We start from the raw sequence: 12962 nt of genomic DNA on the forward strand, positions 1-12962 counted from the left end.
GAGAGGGTGGGGTGGGGGGGGGGAGGATTGGGGCGGGGGTCTTTGTTCGTTGCTTCCTTGGTGGCATTTCATAGCTTGATCCTTGGTGGCATTTCAAAGCTTGATCAAGTTATTCATTGTTTCGTCGTCGGCTTCTCAGACTCAGATGAAGCTCTCCTGCCTGCCGCGGCCTTTTTATACACCTTTCAAGACCGCGTGCACCGTGTCAGACCGTAGTAGAACTCAACGTACCGTAGCACACAGGCCTGCAAAGCGTCACACACCGGGACGCACCATAATTCAAACGTAACGAAACGGCTATTATACACCCTAGGATGCCGTGAGAACCGTGAATGAACGGTGCACAACGTGACAAAACTGGAAAGGAACTTCAGATGCCGGGGAATACATATGATTCCCGTCCTACTACGGATCACTTCCCAGTTTTGTAACGGCCTATTACGTACTGTCACGTTTTGTAGCGTTTCTCCCGTTTTACTATGGTCTAGCACGGTTCTTATCCGCACCGTGGCTGCCGTGGCAAATTTTTTGACAGTTTAAAAATCTGGCCCGGCATCCACGGCAATTACGGTCTGTCACGTTTGCCTATCCCGTCCCCCAGCGTTGTCTCACGTTCATCCCGTTTTCTCCACGGTGGTCTGAACCGTGATTGCCGTGGCCGCCGGGAACATAGTGTAAACGTAGCTTACCAACAAAATATAAATAACACACGTGCGGTACTTAATCGGCTTTATATACTATTCCAAGCAATGTTATGTCATTAATTTTTCGTTCAATGTATAGTAAAATCTCATTTGATTTAATGACAATGACCGCAAATATCATAATACTGTAAAAAGACAAAAATGATCTCACCTTTTTTATCATGAAGGTGAAACCACTGTTAATGTATAACGGGGTGAAATGAAATTATTGTGTTTCTAAAACGTTACTGTATCCTAGTTACACAACACATTTTGAAAGCAATGCAATAGGCAAGGCAACAACTCGTTCAGACATGCCGTTCTTATTCATGGCGCAAATTATTGTATAGTACGGTACAGAATGTGTGAGACTTGCTAGGTTTTTTTCTTTTGCTTTAGCTAGTTAAAAATGACTACCAAATACTTCTTTGTAATAAGGTTTATTTTATTAGAAATTTCGCGATTTTCACGATAATACACTTAAGAGTTTATTCTAAGTTGATATTTGCTTATTGTTTTACAATGATGCTGAAACAAGTTTTTCTAGGTTAAAATAATTTATACTAACGATCATTTATCTGTAAACGGCCTTCCAAAACCTCTTTGTTTTTGAAAAATGTGTCTTATTATACATTAGGTAAAATTCAGTGACTTTTCAGTGGCATAACAGTATTAAATGTCTGTGTAAGTCGAGAGCATTATAAACTCTTGTTCTCGAAAACGACAGAAAGCTAGCCAATTTAATTATGGTTTGCAGATGCATTGAAATGCAAGTTGTCAATAATGGGTATTCGGCTATAAATTATCACAAACCTGTATTGCGTATGGATATTAATGTATAAAAAGCTAGATGAATGTTCCCCAATACATTTTTCATGAGGAAGACTATTGCAATTGCACGCTTGAATCATATTTATTTATTTATTTATTTATGATCATTTTTGTTTGCCTTTTTTTCTTTTGTTTGAATTTTGTTACAAGAACTTTGACCCCATAAAACATGCGTAACCATATCAGTGAATATTTACATCAAACAGGTATGAAAGTAATAATGTGAAATTTACCTCTGCAATAGGCTTGCTCATACAAGTAGGTGATATACTTGTCAACCCGAACTTGAGTAATGATTACATGTTTACATAACTGTTTCAGCGAAAAATATCTGATAATTTTACAGTGACAATTATCAAATATGTTTTCACTAGTTATTCTAGTCTATATGGTAAATTATGGTAAAGCCAGTGAAAGGGCATGGAATAGAATATTTTATTTTTACATGTTGGATGAACATCTTAACTAGTAAACACCAAATAGTAAGTATTTACTCTTTGATTCACCACTCAAATGAAAATGATACATATTCACATCAACTCTTGAAAGATAATATCATCTAAGTCTGTAAAATACAAACAAATATCCTCTCTTATCAATATGTTTTGTATTTAAAACTATTCACTAATGTATATAAAAAACGTCTAAGTTTTCAGCTTCTAATTTAACTAAACAAATAAATATATGTTCACAAGTTCTAGCTCGTGTATGATAATTTTCGAATGTCTTTTCGATGCACCAAATAGATATATAGCCCAATTCTGTTTTATCGTTCAACAATACATGACATCAAACCAAAGCTAAAACATTTCATTAGTTTAAAATCTATGAGACGGTCCATTGGAAGCATAGAACGTAACTGATCAAAATAATAGCACTCTCGAGTTGATCATTTCTATACACGAGAGGTAATTAAATGTGCAACATCCCTGACGCCCCTTCAATAAATCTGTAAAAAGTTTATCAAGACAAATACTCGTGAAATTATTAAATAGTACGCAACAAGTTAGTCTAGTTATAGTTATGATGAGAAAGGTTTTTGCTCTCTGGCCCCATATATCATCTTTTAATGCTTTGTTTCAAATGATGCAACGTTGCTCTCCAAATATGGAGAAAAAAACAAAGTGTTTGTATCGAAAGTCAGGGTGAACTAATTTATTTGATATAATTTAGAACTGCTCTCCTATTGTCCAACACGTTAAGAGTTTCAATGGATTCATGCTTCCTTTTATAAATGCGTACGAGTTTATCTTTTTACCCACTAATACACAATTAACAAACTTAACACACTGGCGTCAGCCCAGAAAGAAAATGCCTCTGTACATGTAATACTCTACCCCTAGGTATTCTATAAGAACCATGGTCATGAAGGGGAAAATATACTAACCCGTTTCAATCGCGCATTTCATACCTAAAGCACGGAGTTCGGTAAATGTGTACTATGGATATCAAACAAGTAGTAATTTATCTTCCATTGTGCACCGGTCACATTTCTTCAGTACTTCTTATCTTACAAAAACAACGCGTAGTTTATAGGTTTTTCAACGTTACACAAAAAACTTGCTTGACCTTCCCTGGTGAAGTTCCATTCTAGATTACAAAACCATTCTGATTGGCTGTTGTGAAAATGTATGTCAATCGTCATTTTACTACACGTGTTCGCTAATATGTGGAAATGCAGCATAAATGTGCAAAATGAATAAAATAAACAGAACAGATATAGACCAATGTATGATTTCAAATTAAAAATCATATACAAGATGAATTTCATTCATCATTTCGAGTTTTAGTGTAAAATTGTGATTTTTTTTTAAATTCTGTTTTTGTTTGTTTACGTTTCGCATAACATGTGCACACTGCCGTGACCTCTAGACCGGATGTTCAGTAGGGAAGGTCACGCAAGTTTTTTCCTGTAACGTTGACGAAAGCATAAAACATGTGGATAATCTCAGCAATATATAATATTGAGACAATGTGACGGGTGCACGTTGGAAGATATTTATCGCTTGTTCAATATACTAGGTACCCATTCACCGAACTGCGCGTTTAAGTTGAGAAATGTACGATTGAAACGGGTTAGTATATTTTCCCGTTCATGACCATGGTTCTTATAGAATACCTAGGGGTTAGGTATAACATGTACAGAGGCATTTTCTTTTTGTTCTGGTGCCAGTGACTTAACACATCAAATTCCACATCACTGGCTAACAAGCATTAAATACGTATAAACGACGAATTGCCAGTCCGAATATGAATTATTCTGAATAATACATCTTCCATCTAGCAAACGCCCGATGCTTACAAAAGTAAACTATCCAGTACTTCCTAAAATTCATGTGCATAAGCAATCATAATTGCTTCGGAAATCACGACATAAGAAGTTTCTCATCTATATAAAAAATAGTAAGCTGTTGTGCAAATAATCTGTCTAAGTTTAGTGATCTGATGATACGATACAAATACACATAGTAATATGTATTTTTCTACATATACACTTTATCAAGCGATGGAATACATTTCTGTGTTCATTTCATCAAATATCTCTCAAAATTATATCAATGTTCTTGCTCCACTGCACACATCGGCAATAGTACCTACTATTATGTATATAAAATTGCTTTCCGTAAAATAGCTTAGAGTACCTCAGTTTTATGAGGATATAGTTTTCATCGTACATTTTTCCTGCTATATAATACTAGCCCCGATAAGTCGGTACCATGTGGAAAATAATTAGTATGAAAGGTAACTCTTCCTGCTCTAATTAGTTATCTTGGCAAACTGGATTTATTCTGAAATCAAAATCTACTTCACGAGATATATGAATATACAGGTATTGTGACAGTTTAGGATAGAAAATCTGTTTTAAAAAACATAATTGAAATTTTGATAATAATCTAAGAGCAGTTTCCTTTAAGGTTGCAAAGTTTCAACGACTGGTTGTTGATAAGCATATTAAATGATACAATCAATCAAAATTAACCAATTCACAACACTGGATGTTTATAAACCCTGCTTTTACATGTATATAATATCCGAAGTTTTGTCTAATCTATGCATATTTCACTCAATGGACGTGGGTCCTGTTCTGTCATTTGGTTCGGATTTCTTAAGTGCGACGTTTTATCATTCTTTTTTTATTACAAACGTTCAAAGTATTCCCCCATTTACCGAAAATCATTTTTGTAACCTTTTTACCCAGTCGCGAAAAACAGATAAATAGTCTTCTTTTTGTATCTGTTTGAGACACTGATAAATGGCGCGGCCAAGAGAACTTCTGGACTTATATTTCTTTCTAGAAAGCATTTTCTTAAGCCTTGGAAATAAAAACTCACAGGTACAGAAGTCAGGTGAATACGGCGTATGGTTTACAACTTCCACTTTTCAGAAGCCAAAACAGACTTAACAACATCGCACTTGTGAGAGGAGGCGCTGTCGTGTATAAAATGGACTCCTGACCATCCTTTGCTTGGACGTTTCTTATTATAAAGCTTTTTGACATTTTTTCAGTACAGAGTTCTTGTAGAATAGTCCAGTGACTGTATGACTAGATGGACAATGCACTTGAACGACTGGCACACTAGAATTGAAGAAAATTGTGTACAATATCTTTTTCGAACTTATGGTTCTCTTGGCAATACAGCTGTGTTTTTATCTTTTCGTTACAATTGCTTATTATCAGCCCTTCTCTTTGGCTCAAACATGTGTACCCAGATTTAGAAATAAGTTAGATATAACCCGACTATTATAATAACTAAAAGTTTCCGGGCACATTTGAGACGTTGTTTCTTTTGTTCCTCAGTGAAATGAGGTACCCAACTAGCGCAAACCTTTCTTAGGTCCAAACGCTATTTCATAATTGTTTGCACACTGCCTTCTGATATGCCAGTACAACTGGTTATATCTTTCACCGGCAATCGCACATCCTGTTCGACCACAGCTTTTACAGCAGCGATGTTGGTTGTTGCTATAAGAGGTTTGAGACCTACTGGAACGGGTATCATCTTCGACAGATAATTTTTCAGCTTTAAAAGCTATTACCCACCTCAAACATGTGCGCACTGAAATGGCCTGAGGTCCATATATAACACACAATTCATCAAATATCTGCCTTGAATCTATATCAAGCCTAATGCGGCATTTAATATAGCTACGAATTTCATTCCATTTTACAATGTGACACGTAAATTGGTCAGTGTGTATGACTATATGTTTTTCAATTTGAAATACATGTAACTCTATCATTTGAAAAGCAATCTGTACTGTCTAAAAATTATGGTTAGGGTAGCCACGGTTACAAAATACATTAAATATACTTTTTCAATCAAATCGCTTGAATCCGGTATATACCGGAGTCTGCAATATATCACAGGCGTTCCAGGTCTGTATTTAGACATAGTTAGCTACCGAATTCCATTGTTGGTCAATTATTGTTGGTCCGCTCCCTTAAAGGAATGTAATATCTACCAATTTTAAAGTTTACTGATATGTTAGTTATCATTTAACTAAATATATAAAGTTTATCTTTTTATCTCTTGAAAGAAATCAGTATTTGCTATGAAAATATCGTTCATAAATTTTGCTTCATTAAAAACAGGATATTAAAGTGTCATTTCATACTGAATAATATTAAAAGAGTAAATAAATAAAATTGATAAAATGCTCGACAGAGCCTCGCAATTTATTATTTTATTCAACGAGTTTAATAAATTCGACAAGAAAAGTCACAAATATAATATTCTTTTTATCACACGTTAGCTTTTTCTGTCGAAACATCAACAATTATACTTTCTTCAACTATTATAAGCAAGTTAATTTGATCAACGTCTCCTATACTATAGACGACGTCGACGTCAAAGCTAGTGTCAAATACACTAGTGTATTATACGATGGTAAAATTCAACAACAACACGTGAATATTTATCTTTTATCAACGTTTCGGCGCTTACGCCTTCATCAGGATAAATACATAATAAAACAACGGACGTGACGTCATGAAGTAAACGTTACGTTGAATGGCGGAAAAACGTATACTGTTTTTTTTAAAAATATTACATAAATTAGTGTGAATAACAGATAGCAAGTTTAGTACATTACGGATATAAGAATACAGGATTTCCTATAGCAGTATATATAAAAAACCATAAATAGGAAAAAACGCAATAGTACTAAACAAACACATATACATGTAAAATTCATTACACATTAAACAATGTATTATCTATTATAAACTAGTGTATTATCAAATTTATGTTATGACTTTATTTCATTCCCGCGACGTCAAACATGTGATAAAGTCAGTTAAGTTGCATTTGTAAAAGTGAATATCACTGATTTCAATTTTAAAGAATAATCTCTGTTCAGTTCCAAATATATGCTTCAAAATGAGTTTAGCTTTTGACAGGATGAGCAAAATATTCATGTTACATGTGACTTTTAACTGTATTAAAATATTTAATAAAGGTTTTCACTTTTTGTTATTTCTCATTGTCTAACGGTGTTTTAATGCTAATTCTAATACGACCCGATTTATTTCCTATTGACTAAAGAGAACTTAAATTGTGTGCAATAAAATCATAGTTTTTTTACGTCACAATTATTATGTCAAACGTTAAAGCGGAGGACTGAAAAAGAAAACTACACAAAATTAAACAAATAGATGAATATCGTGGAGGATGTAGATCAGTTTTAATGTGTTAGAATAAAAATGAACCGCGCCATGAGAAAACCAATTTAGTGCATTTGCGACCAGCATGGATCCAGACCAGCCTGCGCATCCGCGCAGCCTTACATTAGGTTTCTCTAATTACAATAGGCTTTGAAAACGAACAGCATGGATCCTGACCAGACTGCGCGCTGGTCGCAAATGCACTATGTTGGTTTTCTCATGGCGCGGCTCAAATAAAGTATCTCAAACAGTGATTTTCTTGCTGATGAAATCATTGTTAGTCGTTCAGATGTGTAATATTATATATAATACTCCAAACAATGATTTATTCTTAACTGTAAGCTAGAGAAAAGACAAAAGTTTTTGGTTTTGATATATTTTATTGTATTACTCCTTTACATTATAAAGGCGTATACATATCAGTAACATAGAATGAATTATAATAAATGCAAAAGGGTTAGATAACAAGTTTTTCACAGCATTATTAAATACCTTTCTCCTAACAATATTCTCTTACTTAAGATGTGGCTACAAACTATAGTAACTGCTGTTCATGCAGTTTTGTACAATGTACTGCTGTTTACAAATTGATACCTAAAGTAATATTGAAAATAAAATAAAAATAGGGAGAAGAAAACAGAAAGTAAGCCGAGATCTGGTGATTTCAGTGTATACTTTATATGTCATATAGTACTGGTACTTTGGATATTATTGCTTTGTTGACTGTTGAGTTTTTATTCTATTTTTTCAGGTGTTATGCCCAAGAACTAATTCTAGATAGTTCTGGAAACAAAATATCAAACAGTTAGTGGTATGGTGATGAGGTTAATATCACCTTGGTCAGGACCATATACTTGGATATTCACCGATAGTATCATACAGTAAATGTTTTATTTTTACGACTTAACTTAAAGTAGTGTATTGTGCGTTTTAATCAACCTGACGTTGCGGGGTTTCACGACGGTCCACTGCATTATTGTGCTAGATATGTAGTATATTTGGTAACCTAATTTCTTATTCAGTGGCCATCTACCTTACATTATAACCAATGTAGCATTAAATTTTCGTCGTTGGTTACCGAAAGATTATGGAATTAAACAATTGTATTGCTGTTCCTATGTTGCTCGTTATTTGACATTACTTTTATTTGCATAAGTCAGAGATTAACAAGCTCCCCCACCCACCAGGTTGAATAAAACGCACAATAGTGTTGTTAATATCTCGTAATTTGCTTTTTTGAAGAATAGTCTCTTATTCAAGTTTGTTTACATGAATATCACTTTTTGCGGCGAATATCACTGTCTATGGACCTTTATGTGTTCAATTACCGACAATGAGATAAGCGGAATTTACGTGTCGTGAACTAACAGGAAATATACCTTCATTTAGAGACCTATAAATGATTAAGCATAAATGTTTAGCTACTGAATATTAAGTGGTTTACAAAACTTTATTACTACACTAAAATGGAAGAATAAAGAGGAACTGTGTGTTAAACACTTGGGAAATTTTAACTAAATTTACTGTCTACTGGTTTCGACCCAATAAGGACCTTCGTCAGGGTAATTACTTTATCAGTTTATGACTAAATAAATCTAAACTAATTGCATTATAGACGTCAAGAATGGATACAATATCAATGATATTTTTGTAATAATGGTACTGGATACTAAATTTTCTGCTGTTGTTTTTTTTTTTTTTTTTTCGTATTTCTGTAAGATAAACATTTTTATCGTAAATATTCGTGAGAGGTACAAAACAATCATTGGAACGTGTAGCTTTATCAACATCTGTGTAATATAGTTTTTCTCAATTGTCATAGTAAACCGTTTTCATTGAGGGTATAATTTCCGGCTTTTTTATTTGATACTGAATAGTGTTAAGTGTTTCTCATATTCTTTTAATGTTTGAACTTGACCTCAGTGATAGCTTTTTCAATATCAGTCAAAAGTTCTCCTGAGCAGACAAAGTTACTTTCTTAAATTATAAACTTTGTTTCTTAGTAATATGATCCTCGTCCAACCTGTTTTATCGCTATAGATTTACAAAATTTTCTGAAAAGATATTGAAACATATTCCGTTATTAATACAAAACTGCGTGCAAAAAAATCTTTATTTTCTTATATTCTATTCATATGTAGGAAAGTTTTGGAAAATTCATTTTTTTATAAAATGCATTATGTATTATAAACTTGATAACTTAAAATGTGTCTCAAAATTTTTGGAAATTTTTAGAAGCTACTCTGAAGATGTTTTACGCATGAAAAAAGACTACAATTGTAAACATGCTCGAAATACAATTTAGGCAGTGTAACTAAAAATACAAACTTCAAGTAGGAACTATCTATTTTAGATATATGTGTAGTTAACTGCATCAAAGTACGTAGACTGAAAGAATTATTAAATTATCATTTTCCGAAAAAGAGTTATTTGAGCTGAGAAAAATGATTCCGGGTAAAATATTTGGAAAAAATGGAAACAACTCCGCTAAGACTTTATGGTAAGCTTAGGTGGCTATTGACCTAGAACCTCATGCAAACTATGCGCGTTTTACCTCTAGGCAGGGAAAAAGCATGCATACTTGCCACATCTTAATAGAAAACTACGTAAAGATCAAATAAGTTAATGCCCTGGGGAAAGTGTGACATTTTCTGTGGTGAAATTTGTCAACAAACAGACAATTTTTAAAAAAAAAAAAAAAAAAAAACCACAGAATTTCACAAGGTGAAATATGTTGAAAAGGCTACTGCTAGAAAGAGAACGATCTCTACTACCCATATATATATGCGTCAAAGTATGGGGAAAATATCTAGAAATATATATGAGAAAATCAAAGAAATCAATTTCAGGAATGTTAGATGCATGACTGTGTTATCATGCATAGCATTTAACATAGATAGGTTGCTTTTCCTTTGCACTGATATAACATGGATTAGGATTAACAAACGGTGTTCACTCAACAATTTTGCTATATAAAGAGATTGTGTAAAGAAGGCTTAGGGTACGTCTCTATACAATTGTTATATGAATGAGTATTAACATTATAATCGAACTTACTAAACATATATGCTAAAATTAGAAGCGGAATTTCTGAAATTTCTGAAATTGTAATCGGAATAGATTATTTAAAATAGCTGTGCTACGAACGACACTTCTGTCTGCACACTCAAAAGAAATAATAATACATCTATATATTTGATGTTAATAAAACCGTAACACAACTCTGTCACAGGAGACTTAATTTAATGAATTCATATTAATGATGTCAATTTATTGATGCTCATAACTTATTGTAATGTTATAGTTATCTTTAAATAATAATTTTCATTGCAGTTTGTATGTATTAATAGGCAAAGATATCAAACTGGATTAGATAACGGTATTTGCAAATAGTTCTTGCTTGAACGGGTTCTAGTTTCACTCGGTCCCATTACATATTTAGTATCTGTCCGCACCACTTTTCCAAGTATGTACTGAAAAAGAAAATAGAACAACACTTTCATAAATCTCACATTAAATATATCAATACTGTCTTTTAGAGCGATTGACACATTTTTAAGAAATAGCTTTTTTTATTTCAAAGTCTTTTAACACCTGCTAAAAATAGACATTAAGCTAGAATCGAAAAGTTAGTGATAGGTGCTTTTTATTTTTTAAAAAATCTTGAATACTGGCAGTTGCGAAATTAACCCATTTTGTTGGGTAAGCAACGCTTTTAAATACAAATATACAAATAATGCATTATTCATATGTGTACATGTCGAAACCGCTCCAGACGTTTCGAGCAAACTGTTCGGTTTAAGAAACTATAATAAGTTCAGTTTCAACTGTTTTTCTTTCACGAAAAGTATGTACATCTTGAAAAGTTACAGTTAATATAACATTAGGAGTAATATTTGCTGTCACAAATAATAAATTGTTAAAATAAGATTAGGTCATTTTTTTTATTTCTATAAATGTTTGTCTTATAAGAAAAATTATGAATTCGCTTTTCAACCATGATCATTTGAACTTTGCGTTCTTCACCAATGAATACTAATTTGATAATTTTTGTAAAATTTGTGTTCTCATAGATTTAGGTTCCAATGCCTTTGCAGAGGGAAAATCAACAAAAACACATTTAAAACATAAATGTAACGAAGCAAGTACAAACCTGGCGGAGGAGGCCGACGAACTGTCAAAATCAAATAAAGGAAAATTATTTTAAAGTGAAAATCATACTTTAAAGCTAGAACAATTAATTAGAAAGTCATGGACTTGGTAATGTCAATGATCCGAATACCACTTTTTAAAATAATATTGAAAAGTATACGCTCTCTTATATTTAGAGAAACATTGTTATAAGTAAAGACATGTGTTTATTTGTTATAGATTTACGTCTCAATGCATTACATTTAAGTGACATCATTTATAAGAACAAATTCATTCACTCATGTCACCTTTAATTTAGTTATATAACAAGAGGGCCATAATGGCCCTATATCGCTCACCTGTTATCATTGCACTTAAGGACAGTTGAAATTTTCTTAAACGTACAGATATGTCAAAATACACCTAAAATTGGAGGTACCATTCATGTTGTACCACAGAAAAGTGGTCTCGGATTTACCCTACGGCCAATAATAAAAAAGTTACTGAATAAGCTATTTATAGTAACATAAAAGGGAAGTAATTAAAAAAAATATTGTAAGTGAACAAAAGAAGGATCTGCCAAATAAAAACAAGAGCACTGCAATGCAGTGCAAATGCAGAGCAATATACACACAAAACAAAGTCATATGATCTTTGACCCCTAAGTGTGACATTGACCTTGAAGTGAGCCATCCGAAACATGCGGACTGCACATCGTTTTGAAGAGGTGAACATTTGTGTCAGGTTTCTTTGAAATCCTTCAAGGGGTTCAAGAGTTACAGAGCGAAAGGGAAATTGCTAACCAACAGACAGACAGACAGACGGACACGGAGGCGATAACATAACACGTCCCTTAGGGCGTATAAAAAGGAATCGAGATCTTATGGTGATACAAGTTGTGTGCAAGTCTGGTTAAAATCAAATTATAAATGAAGCTGCTATTGTGCAGACAAGGTCAAAATAGCTAATTTTGGCCCTTTCAGGGATCATAACTCTGGAACCCATTACGGGATCTGGCCAGTTCAAAGATGGGAACCGAGATCTTATGGTGACACAAGTTTTTTGCAAGTTTGATTAAATTCAAATCATAAATGAAGCTTGCATTGTGCAGACAAGGTCAAAATAGCTAATTCTGGCCCTATCAGGGGCCATAACTCTAGAACCCATAATGGAATCTGGCCAGTTCAAGAAAGGAACCAGGATCTTGTGGTGAAACAAGTTGTGTGCAAGTTTGGTTAAAATCAAATCATAAATGAAGCTGTTATTGTGCAGACAAGGTCAAAATAGCTAATTTTGGCCCTTTCAGGGGCCATAACTCTGAAACCCATTATGGGATCTAGCTGGATCAAGAAAGGAACCGAGATCTTATAGTGACACAAGTTTTATGCAAGTCTGATTAAATTCAAATCATAAATGAAGCTGATATTGTGCAGACAAGGTCAAAATAGTTAATTTTGACCCTTTCAGGGACCGTGACTCTAGAACCAATAATGGGATCTAGCCAGGTCAAGAAAGGAACCGAGACCTTATGGTGATACAAGTTGTGTGCAAGTTTGGTTAAAATAAAATAAAAAATGAAACCACTATCGTGCAGACAAGAAATTGTAGACGGACGACGGACGGAAGGGCGATCACAAAAGCTCACCCTGTCA

At 33.6% G+C, this 12962-nt stretch overlaps 1 protein-coding gene across 1 annotated transcript in view; it reads right to left on the minus strand.

Annotated features, from left to right (window-relative positions):
- Positions 1–7545: 7545 nt before the first annotated feature.
- Positions 7546–12962, minus strand: part of LOC128549844 (serine-rich adhesin for platelets-like) — a 28089-nt gene continuing 22672 nt past the window's right edge. Inside the window, exons 12-13 of the mRNA XM_053527520.1 lie at positions 11333–11353; positions 7546–10652 (exon numbers count right to left, since the gene is read on the minus strand). Coding sequence (XP_053383495.1) covers positions 10618–10652; positions 11333–11353 — 56 coding nt within the window. The 3' untranslated portion in view covers positions 7546–10617. The remainder of the gene's footprint in view (positions 10653–11332; positions 11354–12962) is intronic.

The sequence above is a fragment of the Mercenaria mercenaria genome, chromosome 2 (genome assembly GCF_021730395.1).
Source record: "Mercenaria mercenaria strain notata chromosome 2, MADL_Memer_1, whole genome shotgun sequence".
Lineage (NCBI taxonomy): Eukaryota > Metazoa > Mollusca > Bivalvia > Venerida > Veneridae > Mercenaria > Mercenaria mercenaria.